At 34.5% G+C, this 23,445-nt stretch overlaps 3 protein-coding genes across 4 annotated transcripts; 2 read left to right on the forward strand and 1 right to left on the reverse strand.

Annotated features, from left to right (window-relative positions):
* Positions 1–320: 320 nt before the first annotated feature.
* LOC110721025 (TBC1 domain family member 25-like) lies at positions 321–10,558 on the forward strand. Its single transcript, XM_021900148.1, has 11 exons — positions 321–952; positions 1,483–1,578; positions 2,095–2,198; positions 3,415–3,689; positions 4,621–4,743; positions 5,752–5,840; positions 6,153–6,258; positions 6,601–6,698; positions 8,711–8,968; positions 9,249–9,332; positions 10,258–10,558. The coding sequence occupies exons 1-11, from the start codon at positions 857–859 to the stop codon at positions 10,270–10,272; spliced, it is 1,344 nt and encodes a 447-aa protein (XP_021755840.1). The 5' UTR covers positions 321–856; the 3' UTR covers positions 10,273–10,558.
* Positions 10,559–12,037: 1,479 nt separating this feature from the next.
* LOC110721026 (COBRA-like protein 10) lies at positions 12,038–16,062 on the forward strand. The gene is made up of 3 exons (XM_021900149.1): positions 12,038–13,335; positions 13,788–14,407; positions 14,700–16,062. The coding sequence occupies exons 1-3, from the start codon at positions 12,678–12,680 to the stop codon at positions 15,495–15,497; spliced, it is 2,076 nt and encodes a 691-aa protein (XP_021755841.1). The 5' UTR covers positions 12,038–12,677; the 3' UTR covers positions 15,498–16,062.
* Positions 16,063–16,832: 770 nt separating this feature from the next.
* On the reverse strand, positions 16,833–20,581 carry LOC110721027 (DDRGK domain-containing protein 1-like). Of its 2 annotated transcripts, XM_021900150.1 has the most exons (9): positions 20,401–20,581; positions 20,015–20,150; positions 19,654–19,756; positions 19,326–19,429; positions 18,963–19,064; positions 18,728–18,886; positions 18,360–18,416; positions 17,798–17,834; positions 16,833–17,358 (listed from the first exon to the last, which is right to left on the reverse strand). In XM_021900150.1, exons 2-9 carry the CDS (start codon positions 20,132–20,134, stop codon positions 17,156–17,158), a joined length of 885 nt encoding a protein of 294 aa, XP_021755842.1. In that variant the 5' UTR covers positions 20,135–20,150; positions 20,401–20,581; the 3' UTR covers positions 16,833–17,155. The 2 variants fall into 2 exon arrangements, with proteins under 2 accessions (XP_021755842.1, XP_021755843.1); XM_021900151.1 differs by lacking the exon at positions 20,401–20,581 and having other exon boundaries at positions 20,007–20,136.
* Positions 20,582–23,445: the final 2,864 nt, after the last annotated feature.

Genomic DNA, 23,445 nt, shown 5'->3' on the forward strand with positions numbered 1-23,445 from the left:
TTTTATATAGTATATAATTAATTACGGTTACAACTTAATTAAATATGAAATCAGAGCTAATAAATCAAACATAACCTTCCAAGTTAGAGTAGTTTGGAAATTAGCTAGTGATGTAATGCATACAAAAAAACCTAAAAAAAACACAAGCAAATCTCCGCGAAAATGGCGAGTCAATGAGGGGTCTTAATATTCACGCCAATGTAATTATCCTTCCTTGTCATCTTCTAATAAAATTAAAAGCAAAATTAGTTATAACCCAAAAAAAATAACCATAAATTTGACTAACTCTGAAAATCCAATACATAAATAAAAAAAAATGTAATAATAATATATCCATCAATTAATTAATTGTTATAAAAAAAAATCAATCAATTAATTAATAATACAGAGATTCTGAGGAGAAAGTCACAGAGAAAGAGAGAAGTTGGTTTAGGACATCCTCCCATTTTTGTTTGACGAAGTACAGCCCACCATATCAACCCCTTTAACAAGAAACATCCCAGAAATTATACCCATTTTTAAAGAATCATTTTTCCCATTTATAAAAATCAATTTTTTTCCCCAAAAATATATAACTAAATTGATTTTCCTTGATTTCTTGCCTTGAATTTTGTGCTATTACCCAACTCCTGATCTGGGTTCCCCAAATTTTGTGAACCATTTTTTGGGATTTGAAGTTTTTTTTGCTTCTGATTGTTGGGGATTCCAAGCTCAGGGTGTTGTTGGGTTCAACAAAATTTTGATTCTGCAGAATTTTCTGATTTTGGGGGTAAAAGATTATAATTTTCTGGATTTTGGGGGTTGAAGATCAAATTTTTTATTATTATATTTTTTATATAGAATCTTGATTTGATTCATGATGATGTGGAGGGATCCCGGGCAACCTGCAGATTCTTACTATGAAGTCAGACCTGAAATTACAGATGCTCCAAAAACCAAGTTTAGGATCAAGGTTTGTTGGCATTTTTATTTTTTATTTTTTGGCATTTATTTTCAGTTATTAATAATTAAAACTGCTGAATGAATGCTGATTTTTTTTTTCACATGAACATTGCGTGATTTTGCCAATTGCAATGGTTGCATAGAATGATAGAATTGCGGGAGTTTGGGGAAAATGTTGAATGCTTCTTGTTGTTTTGCTTGGTTAATGAGCCGGTTGTCGGCTTTAAATCAGTTTTGCTGGAGACATGATTGAATTGGTAGGATCTTATATGTACAAACAATAGAATCGGGCAGCTAACATGCTGTTCGTATCCACCTGAACTCGGATAGTACTCGAACGAGGTTTGTGAACGGAACTTTGATAGGCAACAGTGCATTTCGATTAAATGCAATACACATTGTTGATTTTCTTCTTTGAACATGATTAGTGTTTGTGGACTGCTGTCTTTATGGGCTGTTTGGTTTAGAAGATGTTATGTATCAGCTGGACTTGTTATTGATAAATATGGATCTATGTTAAATGTCAATTTTCTTTTTCAGGCTGGTAAAACATTGAGTGTAAGGAAATGGCAATCAGCTTTTACTGCAGATGGCGAACTTGATATAAGCAAAACACTTGGTAGGATACATCGCGGGGTAAGTTTGGCTGAAAAGCTTTCGTCAGCTTTATGTATGCTGCTATCCTACTGTTCTACTCTTAGTTGCAATTTTAGCCCTTAGACTTGTATTGCTTTCAAAGGTTGATCTCATTCTAAAAAATGACATGGTAATTTGTAAGTATCTTTTAGGCCTTGCATATCTTTAAACGAATTATGTTTCTTCTGAAAGCTAGTATTATGTGTATATCTAAATTAATAAGTCCTAACTTGTGATCAAACATTCCCATTTCAATATGAAGAAATTAAAACTTGCAAACTGTATGTTTTGGTCCTAGTCACATGGATCAATATACATCACAAGTTCCCATGGGTCTAAAATGTTTCTTTAACCTGTTGGCAACCATTTATTTAGCAGGAATTGAGAAGCCTATTATGATAATGAGACCTAGGGCATCCTATGTTTAGCTCTTTGGTCTTCATTTTTGAATATTTTTCATTTTTAGAAACGTTAATGTAGATTAGAAAGTCTTATGTTTGAATATCTCCTTATCAGGGGGTCCATCCATCAATTAGGGGAGAGGTTTGGGAGTTCTTGCTTGGATGTTTTGACCCAAAGAGCACATTCGATGATCGATCACAAAAACGGCAACGGAGAAGGTAGTCATTTCAACTATGTTTTTGAATTCACTTCTTCTAATTTGAATAATACATCACTGTTTCTTTTTTTTTTTTTTTTGTTGGAAGACATACATCACTGTTTCTTGAAAAAAGTAGGAACTAGCAAATCTGTTGTAGATAAAGAATTGGTGGTTTTAAGAGTTTTGGAAATGTAACGTTATCAAATCCTACTTTACTAGTGCTGTGGGCTGTGGCTACAGCAAATTACCAGATGTGATCGGCATTTTGCTCAATCAATGATATCAAATTCAGACACAAGAATTACTATCTGGTTTTGATACTCTAGATGTGATATGAAACAATGTCATAGTGATTATATTCGTTACAAGTTGTTATGAATAATGTGTAATGCATTGCACATGCCTGATCCATTGCAATTGGTCCTCCTGATTGTCTGGCCTTGTGGAAACAAGGCTTCACTGTTTGTTTGGTTTTTTATTCTGTCTTTGGAGTCCTATGGTTCTGGCTCTTTTCTGACTGTCCCTGACTCCAGTCAATTCTTTAATTTATATGTTGCAATGATCTTTCTAAACCTTGTCGAATCTTCTTCAAAATTGTCGGCTTATTAGAACTCACTTTCGTTATGTAAAGTCCGCGCTTCTATGATGTCAACAAGTGCTTCAATTTCATAATGTGAAAATCTTTATGTATCTTCTAGTGTCTTGCTGTTCACGGCTTCAGTTAAACTACTGCCTTGTGTGATTTTGAATATACTGATGCAGCTACTTTTGCGGGCCGCTGAACTTGTATTATGATTTGGTTTTCTGTATTTCAGTTTCCAACTTGTTATATAATAGTGGGAATGGTAATGGATTTGAAAGCTAGTTTGCTAGGAAATCTTATGTTCATTACCATGTCATTGGAACTCTGCCTCCAAACGTGTGTTTTTCTACATAAATTTCTATCAGCACATGATACCACCTTCAAAAAAGGTAATGAAAGTTTGTGAAGAGAAAGAGGTGTTTGAGGAGGGAGTAGCATTATCATAGGTATTGGCATGATCTTTTCTTCACAAACTTACTTATTAAATCATTACCATTACCACTATTAATTACCACCTACCAAACAGGCTGTAATAGTTGTGTTTGGTAATTGGTTGCATGGAAAGGGTCACGGTGGATATTTATGTCAGATTAGCAGAACCTAATTTTGTGGATTTTCTGTTTACTTATCAGCCTGTTATGTGCATTTGCAGGGTGCAATATGCTCAGTGGAAAGAGGAGTGCCGTCTGATGTTTCCCCTTATTGGCAGTGGTAGATTTATAACAGCTCCCATAATTAATGATCGTGGAGAGCCTATTCAGGATCCTTTGGTACTCTTAGAAGCAGATCTAGGAGATGGTGCTGGTGCTGGGAACAATGCTTATGGTGCAGGAGCTTCCAGTAGTCAAGGAATGGACAATGTAACAAAGAATAATGGTCCCATGTCCAAGAAAGAAATTCAGTGGAAGCTCACTTTACATCAAATAGGTCAGTGTTCGATAAACTATACTAATTTGTGATATATGATTTAAAGTGTTGGGTCAACTGTCATAGTCACTGGCAAGGTATTTGCCATTCCAATCTTATTCGAAAAACATCCTCTTATTGATCTCTGTGGTGACTGCTGTGGGTTTGGCACTTCTAGAAATCTAGAATTACAGGTGAATGAGAATTTTAGCTGTAAATCTCCTCATATATTGTGATTTCAGTTTATTCAGAGCTCTCTATGTGAAAGTTGTTGATTATGTAGTTCCATGCACTCACCATTACTTGTACGGTTGTACCCCATCCGTTTCATACTAATAGGTATCCATACTTTTTCAGGTCAAACATTTCCGAAAATTTTGCTGAAAGTTGTTGATAAAATCTTATAGTTACAAGTTTGACAGTGATTGCTGAACTCTGATACATGTCTATTAGTGCAAATAATTTCAATTCTTATGAATATATACTGAGAGAAAAAGGATTTTTGTTTTTGGGTGGGGTGGGGGCCTGGGGGGTGGGGTGGAGGGGGTGTCTGAATTCAAATGTTGTGTCAACTATTAACTCCATATTCTCTTCTGCGAATGATATATAATTTCTGCCTGTTTGATATTCTTAGAAGCATTGGTTGTGGTAATGTCATGATGTACCTTGAAGTCATTCAGATTAGAAAGCCTTGCTTACTTTACACTAATTGAAAGATTTCTCCCTTGTCATCCTGAAGTGTTACCAGTATTGTCTGCATTGCTTTCTTCCCTGCCACGGGTACTCGGGTAGCTCAGATGACATGTTGTGTTCTCAATCGAAAAGATATTTACTTTCTATTTCCATTTTATGCCCTAGTGTTGGAAAAGCTTTTCTGTATCTTGGTAAATTTTTTTTTTTTTTTTTTTTCCCTGTGATTGTCCTAATTTCTGGACAAATATTTTTATGGCAGGTCTTGACGTGAAACGCACTGACAGGGCTCTTGTTTTCTATGAGAAGCAAGAAAATCTTGCTAAACTTTGGGATATATTGGCTATTTATGCCTGGATAGATGGAGATGTTGGGTACTGCCAAGGTCAGTTATCAATGAACTCCCTTTTGTTTGAGCCTTGTTGAATTTAAGATTAAACATTTTAGCTTTATGTTAAACTCGGTTCATGTTAATAGTTTTATGTGGTGCTAGACCTACATTGAAAAAGCCATTTTTTAATCAAAAAGTTGGTTGGTGTTTGAGCATTCCTACAGTATTGAGCAGAAAAAATTTCTTAAGCTGGATGAGTAAGAGAAGGATCTTCTGGATAAATTGATGGAATAAAAATAAAAGTTATAGTTTTGCTGAACTTTGCTCTACCGTCATTAAAAATTCATTTTGCATACCTTGGAATGAGTTGTTTCTTATCGCTCCAATGTTTTTGGGATAAAAGTCGATGGTCTATCCATTAGCATTTGTCATAGTTTGACCTGAAGCTGTGTTAGCTGTCATACCTCTTAAAATTATCACTATGGATTCAATGTACACTCATATCCAAGAGAGAGTTATTTGTCGTACTCCTACCATATCCATATATATGCATCACTTATCTTAAATTTGGCTTTTTCTGAGTAAATGCATCACTTGTACATATGATATGTGGTATGATCCTACCATACTTTAACATTTTTATAATACTGTTTTACATACACCACTTCCCCAATTTTACATTATAATACTACAATTCAGAAGTCATAACCCAGTTGCCCACTTGTACATTTTGATATACTTTTCATGCCCCCACGTGTTCCCATGCCCCCATTTTTACATTAATATTCTACTTTCATATCCCACCTACAATATCACATAATATTATGTGTAATACAAGTGATGCATCTATTTATTAGAATGGAAGTGAGTAGACTGAGTACTATATTAAGGGTTTGGGGTGTTAGGTTGGTTTGGTATGAGAGAAGCAGGGCATACCCTGCAGGCACTACACATCAGACAGCACTTATCTTACAAGAATTCTTTAAATTTGGGGATTAATAGCTATGTGCCTGTTACTTGTAAAAGCTTGTGCATTCTGAAGTGTTGTTAATCCGAGTGCAGGAATGAGTGATCTTTGCTCTCCCATGTTAATTCTCCTTGACAACGAAGCTGATGCCTTTTGGTGCTTTGAACGCCTTATGCGCAGATTGGTACCTTTTCTTCTACTGTTTTGTATTTGATCAATTTGTATTAGCTCAAACTGCAGAAAATTATTTTATGCTGAATATATGTCCAATCAGAAATCTGACACTCTAGTGTCTGGGACCTCTGGTTGAATTATCACTCTTTTCTCCTATCTCCCCCCCCCCCCCACCCCCAAAAAAAAAAAAAAAACAAAAATAAAAAGTTAAAATAAAAAGAAGACATTTGTTTTTCATTTCAAGTCCATGTGTTTTTCATTACATATGTCATGATATTTGGTGCAGTTGCTTACAAATGTTCTGTAATGTGAAATTTTAAAGCGAGGAAATTTCAGATCCACTGGCAGATCTGTTGGGGTAGAGGCACAACTTAGTAACCTAGCAACAATTACTCAAGTTATTGACCCGAAACTTCATCAGCATTTAGGTACTGATTATTTATTATTATTATTTTTTTTCTTTATTCATTAAATCACACATTTGTTTTTTTTAAAGTGGATTGTTTCAGTTGTTGCAAAGTTTATGGTGAAAATATTTTATGTTGGCCCTTCTTCATTTCTCATGTAGAGAAATTTCTTTATTGAAAAGGGATGTAGTAGAGGAATAACTGAGTTTACATTAAAATTAATCAATGTTGTATTGTTGCTTTGAAAGGTTTATTTGCTCTCATATTATAAAATACCTTTTACTCCATTATAAATGCTTTCATGAATTGTTTCCCAATTATAATTACGTGACAATGAACTCCCTTTTTGGTTTTGGAAAACAGAAACACTTGGTGGAGGTGACTATCTTTTTGCCATTCGAATGCTCATGGTTTTGTTTCGACGAGAATTTTCTTTTGGTGACTCTCTGTACCTTTGGGAGGTATGATAGAAACATCTTAAACTCTTAATTTCTTCATGGTCTGAGCTTACTTGGTGGAGTATACTAACCCACTAAATACCTCAACTGAAATATGTTATGATATCTTCACTGGATTCCTTAAGTAAAATCTGTTGTAATAATCTAATATGATGGTTAATTGGTACTTTTATTTGTGATTAAGCAGTTCCTTTCTTGATTTTCTCACATAAAGATACTAGTGAGAAAATATTATTTCCTTTTACCCATAATATTTCGTATACATTTGTGGTAAAGAATTTATTGCTTCTAACCACGCTGTAAATTCTACCTCAAAATCTTAAGATATCAAAATTTCCATTTCTAAGGTCATAATGCATATTAAGTATGAGCATGTTTTATAATAGTTCTGCTGTACCAGTGGCACCTAAATATGTGCTCATTATGTTGATGTAATCGGAAATAATAATACTGAGTGTGCATTTACTCTCCAGAAAGTGTGAGATTTTCTTGGTTCTGCACCTTATGTACATTCCACAAGAAACCAAAACCCCTTTCCATTGCTTTCTAAAAAATTTCCTTGTATCCTCAATGATCTAATAGTTTCACTCTTTGGAAGCTCCAAATGCTTAGAATCAAGTATGGATTAAGAGCCTTCTCCCTTTCCTTTCCTTTACAGTGACAAGAAACTGTGAGCTATTGGTTGTATCATCCAATTAGAAATTCTGAGTCTCTTCTTTATTGAATTAGGTAATTCCTGGATATGAACATGGGAAAAGCATCTTAAGTTTTCCACCTTAACACTTGGTCTAACATCCCTCCTGCCCGTTAAAGACGTAACTAGCTAAGCTTATGATTCCCATGTATCTACTTCAAATGGAGTTTTTTTCTTTAATGGATAATGTATGTATGTGCCATGTTCCAAGCAATAACACTGGGACCCCAGCAAAAGCGAGATACAAGTTTTCAGCGGTGTAGGTAGCCCTACCTCAATTTAACACACAATGTCTACAGCCCTTAATAGTTAATAGGAAAGGAGAGAGTAGCAAAACACAAAAACATATAATAAACTACTGGAAAGTCAATACTTTTCACCAAGCAAACCCCCCAAATGTCTAGTGTTCACCTGCAGTTTGGTTTTAGTGTCACAGTGATCAAGGCCTTTGAATCCTCCCAACACCATAGAAACAAACATTAGATTCGGAACATGGTAATGCAGACTAGACTTTATGTGTTGGAGGTTTGGAGCCTTGGAGGACTGGGATTCTTCGATAGTTGTTGTCAAAATTTGACTTAGTAAACAGTCGAACAGTTGTTTTAAGAATATATATCCTGCATAATTCATTTGCATACTGAGGAACCTATATCTATCGGATACATGAGTTCTCGCTTGAAAGGAGGAGAATCATATGCAGATCTCTAATTTTCCAGAGAAGTTCCAGTCTTGTTTGTACAAGGGCTTTGTAGTTTTTGTCATTTCGAAGACTCTTGCCTTAACTAGCTAACAAGTTAGTGGGAAGGAACAGAGAAACTTGTAAAGAGTGACAATAACTTTGGGTTAGTTTCATGTCTTATGTGTACTTCAACCATGAATTATCTTGTTTAGTTTTTATGTGAAATTTTTTCTCTCTTTTCAATTTTTTTTATTTTTTATTTTTTTTTTAATTTTTTTTTATTTACATTTTATTAACGTATATGCACATTTATGTATGTACACGTTGACTCTCTTTCTTACAACCAAAAATAAAAAATAAAGAATCATTTGTGGGATAAAGTAGAAAACATCAGCATAGATTTATTGTACATATTCACTGCAGCATTACTACCCCATACTCTTGTAGTTTTGGTCTTGCTTACTCACTTTCTGTTTTGGAAGTCATAAACTTTGTTATGCAATTTCCTAGTGTAACTATTTAATTGAAGATCAATGCTTCTGTTTTCCGTTTTTTATTATTTGTTTTCACTTCAAAATTGACATTTTCTTAGTAACTGAAACAGCTCTGATAATTTCAACTTTTTGTGAAATTGGTGAACAGATGATGTGGGCTTTAGAATACGATCCTGATCTTTTCTTAGTATATGAAGAGTCTGATTCTGCTACTGAAAGTTCTGAGGGATCCAAAGGAAAACCGAAATCTATTCGCCATTACGGAAAGTATGAAAGGGAAATTTTGAGAAGTGGAGCAAAGGAAGACGCACCCCTCCCCATTTCTGTCTTCCTTGTTGCCAGTGTGTTGAAAGAGAAGGGCCCAAAACTACTCAAGGAAGCTCGTGGTCTGGATGATGTTGTAAAGGTTTGTCTCAAGTCCTTAGAGTACTGCAGTGGTAACATTTGTTGGCTTTAAGTGTAACTGTAAATTTACCAGCAAGATAAAGACAGTGGATATTTATTCACATTGATAACTTACTATTGTGGCATTGATATCGTAAAGAAAGTTTATTTGCAATTGTTTAATTGTTCAAAACTGGAAAAAATCAAGTTAGTACAGAAAAGCTATAAGATACTGACTCCATTGTAGTATATTTGTGTTTTCAATTTTTCTTCCTGCTCATTTTGTCGCCTTACATTTTCAGATTTTGAACGACATAGCTGGGGATCTGGATGCCAAGAAAGCTTGTGTCAATGCATTGAAGCTACATAAAAAGTATTTAAAACAGGTAGCTTGCTTTCCTTGAAAACTCTTAGAGGTTGAATGGAGTAAAAGATGAGGAAGTGTAAGAAAAAAGTGGATAAACTAAGAGAGTGAGTGGGTAGGTGTAATTACTGTGGGATAAGGGTAGGTAAGATGGTAAAAGGTGTTCGCCAAAATTAGAACAAAGTAGAAGTGGGTAGAACAAAATTCGACATTAAAGATGTATTGTGATAGCTGACAAGTTAACAAAATAAGAATATTTGGTTTGGTCTAAAACATTATGGTTTGATTTGGTTCTAAATAAAAATAAATAATAAACATTTGAAATGGGATGAAGAGAACATAAGCAAAAAGTGTTAAGTCAGTGTAATGTTGAGACAAGAATCTGGTATCGACTATTTGTGCCTTTTTGGTGATTGTTCTCTCAATGATAAACTACAGGAATTAATCATAACATGTTAACAGAGATAATTTCACTATATATAAGATGGTTGTATAGTCAAAGATGAATCAAGAGTCGCCTCACAGCCTATGCCTATCTACTTTAAAAGTTATAGCGATGTCAACCAAAAGTCGTCACATAGCTAGTTAAGTCATCTTTACACTTAAACAGTCACTCCCCAGACCCAAGATACGCCCTAACATACACACTTGCCCTTGTATTTCTGTATGAATAACTGCTTTGTAACTGTAAGGGCATGTCAATGTCATCGTTGAGAAGTTTGTACCCTAACAATGGGGATCTTGGTTGTATTTTGGTTTGTGTTCCGTGGAGAGACACTTGGAAAGACCCTAGGCCAAGAGCGCTGCTAATTTCTCTTTGGATGCATTCATGGCTTAGCAATTTAGTGGGTTTCATCTTATAGATTGAGCTCCATCTTTATATGCTGTTGTTGGAATGTGTTTATATTGAGCCATATATTTATGTAAGGTTTTTGTGTCATTTTCAGGCAAAGAAGGTATAGCACGAAAAATATAGAAATTTTGGTCAGTCGAGATTCAACCAATCAATACGGTGTATATCTTTTTGGGTGTACGGCAAAGAATTGTATCATAGAAATCTCTTGGCCAATTCAGCATAATCCACATGTAATTTATAAAGGATTGATGCTTGTTGTACATCTTAAACATTCTTTGTACCAGTTTTGCGAAATTTATGAATATAAATACAACCCACTGCTTGTGGGTTGCAACTTTGGTTGTAAAAGTTCTTCTATATCAATGGAATTTAATTCAAGCTCTTATTTTCTTCTTTTTCTTTGTTGTGCTTTCCCCTGACTTCTAGCTGTCACAGAGATTCTATATAATTTGCAATCGTGGTAAATTTCAGCAATATATGTAAGGAATGTACTGCGCTACTGCGGTTGCAAGATCTAGTCAACGATCATAAGATTTTTTTTTAAAGATTTTACCATAAAATATATATATATTGCATACAAAAAGTAAAATTGTTGCTGGGAAGTTTAACATAATATCACGTTTATCAATATATCTTGTTTATTGTTGCATTTGCTTCCATCAATCCTAATACATCCCGGCATCTAGCACTACCAACCATGGTGTAAAAACAAGGCCGCGACGTCTTGGTTGGGCCGTTTTGTAAAGGATTTTCAATTGACCAAATCAAGATTGTCCGTATCAACAAGGGGTGTTAAAAAAATCCGCGATTTTGTCCGGATCAAACATTCCAACCCTAAATCACCCCTTATTGAAAGTTACATCAATTATTTTACTCAAAAGTTACTTCCTATTCAAAGATATAGTGAAAGATCTCCCCACTAACGGCTCAAATCCTTTACTATTCTACCATCTCTCCATTGATGGCTTTAAAACTCTACTATCTTTAAATCAAATTTGCATCGCGATAACCGTTATACGGTCCACGATCAACGCATCATACCCGTTCCCACAACACCGCAACCATTCCCGTGATCGTAACCGAAACCGCATTTTCGAACCATGCTACAACTTACCAAGTGAGCTATTACAATATTCAATTTTATTTTTTTTTTAATATTTTTTTTGGAAAGCATATTCAAAGTTCTTATAACCCATTATTCAAATTTTACACTATTTTTTTATATTACACGTAGTTTTTTTTTTAAAAAAAAAAAAAAAAAAAGTGTAAAGCAAAGCTGTAAATATTGTGAGGTAAAAGGTATCAACAGAAAATGAGGTGTGGCTAGTAAAATGCACAATGATAATAACATTATGAAATAGATTAAAATGAACAATGTTAATATTGTGAACCAATCAAACAAGGTAATATATTCTTGTTTGTGACTACTATTTTTTTTTTATTTAAATGTTATAACTATGTAGACTGTATTCTTATAATTCCAAAAACAATTAATTGTTAATTTACCTTGTATCACTCGTACATTAACAAGATCCATTCATAAGACCAGCAACCCTCAAGGGAATACGAAATACCTACATATAATTATATAACTACTATATAAGCTAGTCACCCTATACTCCAAATGATAGGGTTTCAATAGTTTGCTTGTTGTAGTTTATTTTATGCATCAACAAGATTATATTACTCATAAGGAAATGGATCAATTTCTTGGACATACTAAATAGAAAAGTGTAGCAATTGTATATACGTCACATTAAATTATTTTGTATACATCGTATCAAACTTTAAAATTTGTCTTGTTATTTTTCAAGGAACCTACTCTGTATTCTAATAATATGTTGTTGATAATCTACAAATGTTATCCGTATTCCTATATTTGTGGGCTAATATAAAAACGTACCGTTCAATAAAATTTTCATCATGTAATATTGATAAATTCATACTTTTTTTTTTAAGTATAATTTAGAAAAACCACTTGAATATGAATTAGGAGAGTAATATACAATTAAAAAATAGAAAAGTTGAAAAAAGTATGAAATATTTTCAAGATAAATTTTCAACTTTATAGCATCATATCCCCTTCTTTCTCTCTACCAAAAAATTATAAACCAATAATAAACAAATTCCCTCCGAAAAGTTAGTCAAAAACTAGAGGAACATAAAAGGCTTAACTAAAATTTGACATTACAAGAATCCCAAGTGTCATGTCCCTCCTTTTCTTCCTTCATCACCTTCATTTGGGGGGTTTCCTTTGAACTCCCCATTTTCACTATTTTCACCTCTCCCCCTAATTTCTAACCCCTCTTTGTCCTTCCGGTGAGGTGTCCGGCCTCCGGTACACCATTCTCTCTTATTCTCCCCTTGTCTAAATATCTCTGTTACATTTTCTTTTCCTCTCACATTCATTGAGGCCAAGGAATAAAATAATAAGAAAAATATAATAGAACGAAAAGAGAAAAAAAATCTTACATACACCCCCTAGGAGGCTTCAAAGGAGGTGATAAGGCGATGAAAACGAGCCTTAGATCTTCCACGAAAATACCATGGAAGATACCATTATGGTTAGCGATTGTTATTATTATCCTATGTTCGTTAGTTGAGGTATGTAGAGGCCAAAACAAAGACGTCGATGAGTTTGGGGACCCTAAAACAAAGGTCGATGCCTTTGGAGGAGACTCAAGCGGCTCAGGAGGAGCAAGCGGACCTCCAAAGATCCCCAAAGAAGTCCAAAGTTGTGATGGAATATACATCTCCTATGACTTCTTAGGGCGCGAGAAGGAGTACCCCCATGTCAAGAACACAACGGCACAATCATGGGCCTTTAAGTCCCAATTGCAGCTTGTGAACATGGGCAATACCGAGCTTAAGACATGGAAGGTCTTCATCGGGTTCCAACATAGGGAGCTTTTGGTATCGGCTGATGGAGCTGTTTTGGTGGATGGGGATGAGTTTCCGGCCCAAGTGGGTAACAATGGTACCACTATTGGAGGGTATCCCCAAGCCGATCTCAAGACTGCCATTGATACAGCCGGGGATTTTACCCAAATCGCGGTTAGTGTTGCCTTTAAGGGTACTCAATTTGGTGTTAAGCCTCCAGGAACCCCAATGCCTAAGACACTTAAGCTTCAAAATGATGGTTTCAAGTGCCCTGCTCCTTCTAAGCGGAGTAAGTTACACTTGGTTGCATTTTATGAAATCAAATTACAATTTATTTCACTTTTCGACGTAAACTTCATGATTAGAAATTGCAATGCACAAGTGGACAGCTATACATTGGAAATATTATAGGATTACTAGCCCACAATTTATACATCAAAATATAATTATCTTAAATTTGTATGCTGTTTACCTTAATTTAATACAAATAGTCATTTTGTTATCCTTATTTCCATATATTAATTTGTACAGTTGTACTAGTATATTTTTCTCAAGAGTAATTTCTACCTGAATAGAATAAACTAGAAAACCATTGAACAATAAAATGATAAGTTTGATTTATTTCACCAATAAGGTTTACTATATGGAAGATTATATTTCTTTAAAAATAATTGTAAGGCTTTATAAAATTCCATTACATGCTCATATTATAAGCTAATGTCTTATATTGTGTTTCTATAGAGAGCAACATTTACTTATGTTGTCGAAAAGACAAGAAATTCAAGGTGAACACCAAGCTGAAGTACTCAAGAAAGAAAACCGGTGACCTTAATGTAATGTACGACGTCTTGCAAACCAATGGTAACAACTACTTGGCGCAAGTAACAATGGAGAACGATCACCCACTAGGTCGTCTAGACCACTGGAATCTAACATGGGAGTGGATGAGAGGAGAGTTTATCTCCACAATGCGAGGCGCCTTCACCCACCTTAAGGACCCGTCTCAGTGCATCTACGGCCCTGCAGGCCAATACTACCAGAACATGGACTTCACCCAAGTTATGAACTGTGAGAGGAATCCTATAATGTCTGACTTGCCTGCTGAAAAGAAGGATGATGAGAAGGTTGGAAAATTGCCATTTTGCTGTAGGAATGGCACTGTATTGCCGAAGACTATGAATGAGAGCGAGTCGAAATCAGTTTTTCAGTTGCAAGTGTTCAAGATTCCTCCTGATATGAATCGTACTGCTCTGTATCCACCCCAAAACTGGAAACTCACTGGTGTTCTTAACCCTAACTACAAGTGTGGGCCTCCTATGCGAGTCGAACCTTCAGAGTTTCCGGATCCTACTGGATTGCAGGTACTTCAATTACAATATTGTATCTGATCTGTTCCTAATTCACTGCATATTTGTGCAAATTTCTTGGCAAGCTGAATAAAAAGAAGTGCTACCTCCATTTATTTTTAGTTGCAACAAAGGAATTTTATATGTCTCACAAATAATACTTGTTTGTTGCAAAAATAAACGAAGGTAGTAGAAACTAGAAAATTATTTAGCAAGTTGAATGCTTTTAATTGTATCTAAAATCTGCATCCTAAAAAGTTTATTGGACATTGACTCTGATAACATCTTTATTCTAATTGTTTTGTAGGCGAGGGTTTTGGCAGTAGCAAGCTGGCAGGTGGTATGCAACATAACCCGTCCAAAGGTGAAGCAAAACAGATGTTGTGTCTCATTCTCAGCCTACTATAACGACTCAGTAGTGCCATGCAACACATGCGCCTGTGGGTGTAACGATCTTCCTGATGATGGGACCCAGTGCAGCACAAAAGCCCCTGCAATGCTCCTACCACCTGAGGCATTACTTGTGCCCTTTGAAAACCGAAGTGTCAAAGCCGTGGCATGGTCAAGGATCAAGCACTATCATATATATGATCCAATGCCCTGCCCCGACAACTGCGGAGTCAGCATCAACTGGCACGTCGATGCTGACTACAAAAACGGGTGGACTGCCCGTATGACCCTCTTCAACTGGGGTAGCAACGCCTTCGAGGATTGGTTTGTTGGGGTTCAGATGGGGAAAGCATCAGAAGGGTTTGATAAAGCCTACTCTTTCAATGGAACATTGTTAAAGGACTTAAATAACACCATACTTTTGCAAGGATTGAAGGGGTTGAATTACCTAATTGCCGAGACAAATGGGACTAAACCCCGCGATCCAAGGGTGCCTGGGAAGCAGCAGTCTGTGCTTTCCTTCAACAAGAGACTAACTTGGCATCTGAACATCCCTGAAGGCGACGGGTTCCCGAAAAAGCTGCTCTTCAACGGGGAAGAATGTGCACTGCCTAGTTTCATTCCTGCCAAGAGTGGAGGCATACGAACAAACTCGAAGAATTCTATCATTACTTTTATCTTCACTTGCATCATCACCTTGTTTTTGGTAAGATAACTTCAGATGGGTTTCAATTTAGTTCTTTGATTGGAACAATTACTCGAAAATGTATGTCGATCAATATTTGAGTAATTAACATTATTATTCACTCCAACCAAGAGAAAGCTAGCATATACATATATATATATATATATATATATATATATATATATATATGCAGGGGAAAATATATGTTTTGTAAAGTTTTACGGGATCTCTGTAAGTCATACAAGTAATTAAGTGGAGTGGTGAAGGATGCCTGGTAAATGTTTTAGGTGAATGAGATTGATAACTCTTAATGTTTGTAAGTAAAGTAATTTGATTTCTACATGTAACACAAAATTTGCAATAGAAAAAAATGGAGGAAAAACACATTGAACCTTGAAATTTTTGTAATAAGGGTAGATATATTATGTTACAATTTGCCCCTCTTAGTTACTATTGTTGCCTTGAACGATAGAATTTGTTGTACTCACCTCTCCTGTTGCTCCGGCGATAAAGGCTTGCGCCTAAAATGGACTAGCTAGTGATTTCTTTTTTGGGAAATTGTCAACATTACATTATTGGACAATGATTCTTAATATTTCTCTCCTCGTCTCGCTGGTCGGTCAGTACCTTTTCTATCTCTCCCCTCTCCTAAGGTACCGCACATCGGTATAAAGGATTATTTGTTGTTAACAGAAACCATAGATTGTCGTACAAGTAGAGAAGTGGTGCATGTTTGAGGTGGATGAGTTCAAGAACTTTGAAGTTGCAATTAAAGTAAGTTGATTTCTGTAGGGAAAAAATAAATAAATAAATAAAATTGCACCTTGAAAATTTGTAATATACTGATAAACTTGTGTTCCTACCAGTTTTGAAGCTTTGAAGATGATTTGTGTGTGTGCAAGAGTGTGTTGGTAGAGAAAGCCACAAAGGGTAAATGATTTAGACGAGATTCAATTCAGGTCTTTATCAACACTAAAGACTTTTTTTCCCTTCTTTCATTTATTTGTTTTTACGCACACAAAAAAAGTGAAGATAAAAAATAATTATAAATTAAAAAAATTAATATAAACCTCTTAAGAGATTACAAGCTATAACAGGACAGATGGGGCAAAAAGCCAAGCAGTAGGTTTAGATTTTCATGATAAATTAGACTTTTTACCATCCATATTGAGAAAGTCAGGAAAACTAAGTTCAAATAATGGCGCAAGTGCTAATAAGTTCAGATGATCTCTATTGGTTATTTAATTCAGATAAGCTCGGGTAACTTGCCTTCAAATTTCATATATCTTAAAGAGACCAAGTAAAATTGAAGCAGAATTGTGAGTACCCAAAAGCTGCATTCAATTTGCAAACGACAATACAATAAGATGCACAAACCAGAAGCTTTTCATTATAAAAGTAATTCACATATTTAAGTTGATGTTACAATATAAAGGTTGGTTTTAACTAAAGCCCTTTTCTTTTCTTTTCTTTTCAAACCCTATCACCCCCCTTTCCTCTTCTTTTTCCCAGTGTAATTGTAGCCCAGTTTCATACCTACATCATGTGAATCACATAGTGCTACAGACAAGCAAAACTGAACACAGACATGAAGCAAGTTGGTAACATACTTTCTTTCATATTTCCTGCTGCTCTTCTGCTATCATGTAAGTCGGGCAATATGATTTTTCCATAAACTAAGTGTGTCATCAAACAGCTAAAATCTCGTCTACACTGGTAATTTCCTCATACTGCACTTTGGGCTCCAAGTCAATGAACTGGTTGGATTTGCTAGCCAAATGTGAGATGCTAACCCTGCCTTCACGCATTATATAATCAGCAACAGCTTTCATTTCTTCAAGTGAGATATATATGTACTTTCCTCTATCGTCCATGACTCCTGAAAGTCTTCCTGCAATTTTAGATCAGAACAACAAAGCACCAATCTTTTCAATAAGAAAATTGCACCATAAAGTAGTAATTCAAATTTCTATTATCCAGACAATTCACAATTATCACATATTTTGCCTGAAGGGTTGTTGAACCAACATGCAGCATAGTACTCCAAGAAATTGCAAGCATCATCTCAATCAAGAAAATTATCAGCTGTCAATAGTCCAATATTATCTTGACAAACAAAACTATAGTAAAGCCTAATATAAAGCTTAAAGGAGAGCACTAGCAGGGTAGAAGGGGAGTAGGGGACTAAAGACCATACATGAAATACTAACAAAATGGCTTATATGAAATACAGGATAACTTAGCCTCCATTCTAATATGCTATTAATCAAATTCCAAAGGAAATCCATAATAAAGCGAATATAAAAGAAGAGAATGATTCTAATACGTACCCATATTTTCTAGAGCTGTGATACGATTAATACATTCCTGTATAGAGCACAAGTGAGCACATTAGCAGATTAAACATTAGGTACCAATAGATACAAACAAATCAAAAACTAGATAACAGATGGATACCCTAGTGAAACAAGGAATGCATGTATGAAAGATACAGTATATAGACCTATATTACTTAGACTATATTTCACCTTAATAACTAGTGTCAGATTCTTAAAACTCCGACATGGATAAGCCGATAAGGACACTTGATACTTCATTTTGGAGTGGAAAGAAGGAAATTTTTCACTAAAAAGCAGATTCTGACATTGAACACTTCATGTGTCCCACAAAAGTAACCGAATCCAAGTAACATAAATATAGACAATCAAATGATTACAAAAGGTTTAACTTATGCTCAAACAATACTTGACTGTTCTAACAACTCTATGCTCGTGACTGAATAAGTAAACTATTTATGATTTTGTCATTTCAGTTAAATACTCCGTAGATGTGTTCTATTTTCGTTACTCTCTTTCTTTCATATGCCAAGAAGTGCAGAGTTGATTGATGTACCTGAGTCCTCAACCTAAATTCTGCAGCCAGGTCTTCCAGGGGTACACACTTTTGCTTCTGTAAAGATGAATACAATATTAATAATGCTACGAAATGAAAGCACAAATACAGGCATATAGCTGTTAATAATAGATTGCATTCTTACAGCACATGTTATAAGATAATTAAACAAATCAACTTACAATCATTTGTGTAGAAACAAACAGACCATGATTTCAAATGTTACAAAAATGACAAAACAGAAAAAGGGAAACATGGACAAGGCTTAAAAAAGCACCAATTCAAAACTAATTTTCAGAGACATGGTTCTTCAAAATGCAATTAACTAGTCAAAATTTCATTTAGGAACTCAGACCTACAACACATACCTTAATGTATTCCACAAATTCAGAAAGTAAATCCTGGTTTTCTTGCGCCGCATTTTCTGTGGTGCCTTCAGCATCAATTGAGAAGGCCCCTTTCCACTTTTCAAACTCTAATGCAGCGGCAGCTTCTTCCTTAGCTTGCCGAGCCTTAGCTTCCTCTTCCTAAAAAAATGTGGAGTCACATTATTCAATAAGTACCCAATTCATAAACAATCCAAATTGTTCGAGCAAAGCATACCATTCGTCGCTCTTCTGCTTCACGTTCCTCATCTTTTCTTCTTTGTGATTCTGCATAACGATCTTGCTTGGCTAACCTTGAGTCACGTGAAGCTTGTTCAGCCTTCAAGAAAGGCCACAGAAAGAAACAATGAAAAAAGCAGAAATGAACGTATCAGTAACTTTGATAGATAACTGAACAATACCAGATTATCAACAAATACTACAGTAATAACTAGCAATCAAGGAAAATAGTCACAACCCTTAAATTCTTCCTCTTTTTTTAGTCGGTAAGAAAACATCACATTTCAGGTAAGAGTACAATAGAAAGCATGTTACATTAAGTATACATACATAGTACATGAGGAAGTAAAATTAATTTCACCTGTCTTTGTGCTTCACGTTCTTGTCGTTTCTTATCTTTTTTCCTTCCTCCCCTAGTTTCATTCTCAACCTCAGCATCTTCATCATCACTCTCGTCGCCTAATTCTGCATATAAATCATATATGAGCCACAGCATTGGACATCACAAGTACTTCACAATCTCTAACAAATTACATAGTAGCTAATTACAGAACACTTTTGTTGCACCATATGGAAGCTTTACATACATCTAAACAGAACAATTCCTTAAAGACCAGCCATATAAGCAATTAGGAACAACATACAAAGTAAAACCATATCACATAAACCTTGATCAAAAGAAAACCAACCTTCAACAGCTGCTGCAGCTGTAGATGTACTAGCCCTGGCTGCTGGCCTACGACGCATACGACGAGCCCCAGTAGCGCATACCACATTTTCCCTTTGAGGAACCTGAAACATTTACAATCCACCATCTTATTTTCACAAACATTTAACCCCTTTCTACAACACCCTCAACTAATTTTAAAATGGCAAATACTTTTATACATAGTACAACATAATCACTCCAAACCACATCAAATTCAACTTCACATAGGGGTAACTTCCATGTTTTTTCGAGCGACTAAACATATTGTATATAATACACCCGTTGTATGTAAGACCGACTAATTGCATTTAAAAGGTTGAGAGATTGAATAACCTGATTACCCGAGGCTCTTCTTCATGCCTATCGGCAGCTTTAGAATCCTGACGACGTTTCCATAAAAACAGCGGAACTAAACCAAATATAAGCAGCATCGAAAGCACAGCAACCAAAATATCATCCATCTTTCAATTCTAAAAACTGCCCAACAAAAATTACAATCACCCCATCAATAATTATTCAATATTCAGCTCAATTGCTCAAACAATGCAAAATATCACAAATTCATTACATTATTTAAAAGGGTTTGAGATTTAACTTATTTTTTCGAGATTTAAGTCATCAATTGTTGAATTGTTCGGATAAATTAGGGGAATTGAATGGTTCGACAAAGTTAGGTATTGAAAAAATGATGAAAATTGACAATAATCGGAAATTCAATAGGAATTACCTGGAATTGGATTGAGAACTGGGAAAATTGAGTGATCGAATTACAAATTTGAGAGTCAAAGCCGTTTCCTTCTCTCTTTCTTCAAAGTGTCGAGCTTATTTGCTTGAGCAGTATATTTCAGACGGTTGAGGTCCGTGGAAAGGCATCAAGCAAAAGTGCAAAACGACGTTGGGTGCAATTGTTGGGTGCTTAGATCTAAGCTTAGCAAAGTTGATCCAAACCAATTACCTGAACCGATTTACCCAAACCAAGACTCAAAAAGAATCTTGATCCAAAATTCGCTGATAGACTTGATAGTTAAAAGTGACCCGAACTAAGGCCCCGAAACTGAAATTATTTTTACTGAACTGAAATTATTTTTGCTGGACTGAAGTTATTTTTACTGATTTTCTATTATATTTCTTCTTTATAGTTACTGAATTTTACTGAACTGAACTTATTTTTACTGAACTAAACTTATTTTTACTGAACTGAAATTATTTTTACCAAACTTAAATTATTTTTACTGAACTAAGATTATTTTTGCTTAATATTATTTTTTTAAGGTGAAATGAATAGGGCCTAATCCTAGTTTGATGCAGAGTAACAAAATTATAGCTTTTCATTGGCTTTTAGCTTTAGCTAAAAGCTGGGTTTTAAGCCGAAATAATAAGCTGCTTGGAGTAGCTTTTAGCTTTTCACTTGAGTTGATAATACAATCAACAATTGATTTTATCAAACATATTTTTGAACAAATAAAAGTCAGCCAGCCAATTCAAATCACTAGTCAAACAAACCCATCAAATAAATTAACAAATTGTCAAATAAAGCCTAAAATCATACGTTATTGAAGTGCCATAAGGCAAAGTAGTAGTTATAATTTATAATCAAAAAAATTCAAACACAAATACTTTTGTATATAACAAAAAACATAAGCTAACCACTTAACCATGAACATGTCTAGAGTTAGTCCTCTTTAATCTTCGTTCCCTAAATTTGTAATAAGAAGTTGGATGTTAGGCTTTGAAACTTTTTGATATATGTATGTGTCCATCACCTTCTATTGTGAGTCAACTGAAAAATCCACATATTATGTTTAGATCATGGTCAAGCTAAGCTTGATCTATTAGTAAAAACTACACTTTCAATATGAGATTAGGTTTAATTTCTATTAGGAGTACTTTGAGGGTAGGATTCCCTCATCTTTTCTCCTCATCACTTTTAAAGTGTTTAGTCTAGCCTACTAACTTAAAAGGTCAAATCATACGAGATTTTGGCTTGATAGGACTATTCTTTATCATAATAGTTTACCCAGCGGTAAGCTAATTGTTCTATTTCATTTCATTCATTGTTACTTGCTTACTTCATCAAATCAATTCAACGATACAATAAAAGTTGGAGACAAACTTGAGTGGAAAGTGAAAAGGAATAAACAACTTCTAGTACACAACAATACAAGTAGGGGTGCTAATCGAGTGAGTCGATCACGAGCAGAGGGTTGCTCGACTCGTGCTCACTAATTTTCAAGTCGAACCGAGTCAATCACGAGTTGCTCGTTTAAAGGTTTAGGTCTCTTGAATTTCAAATATTTGTTGATTATATTTTATTCTCTTTATATAAATTTTTCCTATTTAAGTTTATGATTTTAAATTTATTAAGTGTCAAACTAAATTTTTGTTTTTAAAGATAGAAGAATAGAAAAATATTGAATTTCTTGTATACTTATTGAGTTTCGAGCTGATTCGAGCGAGCACAAGCAAACTCGAGTCGAGTTTTGACCGAGTCTAGTTCGAGCTACTCGCGAGTTGCCTTGCTCAATTAGCACCCCTAAATACAAGCAGCTCTCGTAGAAGTGGAGATACAATACATCAGAGTAAAGAGCACAACTACTCCCTAGACTTAGCCAAAAGTTGCAGTTAGCTCACTGAACTTTCAAAAGTTGCAAGTTACTCACTATAACCTCTTTTGACCTTCATTTACACGTTAATTGATAGAGCTCCCTAAACTTTCCGACATAAAAATCAGCAACTCCCTAAGCTTTCTGACATAAAAGTTAGTGCACACCCTAAACTTTCCTATAACTCCCTAAACTTCCTCATATGATTTTTAATTAACTAGCCATTACAAAATACTAATAACAATAATAATTATTATTAAAAATCGATTATTATATAAAAAAAATTCTAACAACAACTATATGTATATACTCCAATGCATTTTCGATACTCTGTTATTATTTTGTAAAATAGAAAGTAGTGAAGAAAGCTCCCACAAAAAAAATAAATAAATAAATAAATAAATAAATAAAAAATTAATTTTGAATTATTCTGTAAAAATGAAATGGCTACTATAGCAAAGTCTTTTTTTTTTTTGAATAAATAGCTAATTCTAATTTGTCTGCCTTTAATAATTATTTTCAGTCTGCTTTAACTCTTGTCAAACCCACCCCCCCCCCCCTTAATATAATACATATTAGTGACAAAACATTAAAACAACGAATTTTTTACCAAAATTGCTAATTTAATAAAAATATTTACCAAACGGCTATTTATATAATTTAATTCCATATCTAGCTAAAATATTGATTTGGAAGGAATTTATTTATTTATTTATATTTAATCTCCTTTGAATTAGTTTAGTTCAATTTTTTTGGTTTTTTTTTTAAAAATTTGTGTTTTTGGGCTTTTTAGTTAGAAAATTATATAGCCACGTACTAATATAAGTAAACAACCGCTTTAAGCAACCCTAATTTCAACATCACAAAAAATTTTAAACTTTTTTCTAGATCATGATTGTATCACAAAAAATTGGAATTTAAAGTTTTTTTTTTTTAACGCACGCAACTGCAAATTTATACGATGATGAGGGATTTTTTTTTTTAAGGAGACGATAAGGGATTTTTAGTACTATGTTCTCTGCTAAAGTTTGCTAATTATAAATTTTGTTGAATTTAATGTGTATAATAAATCAAACATTCAAACTAATTACTATGTGATATATAATGGCACACAATGAATATGCTCATCTTGTTCGAAGAACAATCTGATTCCTGATTGTTTGATTTGG

Source organism: Chenopodium quinoa, unplaced genomic scaffold, assembly GCF_001683475.1.
Source record: "Chenopodium quinoa cultivar QQ74 unplaced genomic scaffold, ASM168347v1, whole genome shotgun sequence".
NCBI lineage: Eukaryota > Viridiplantae > Streptophyta > Magnoliopsida > Caryophyllales > Amaranthaceae > Chenopodium > Chenopodium quinoa.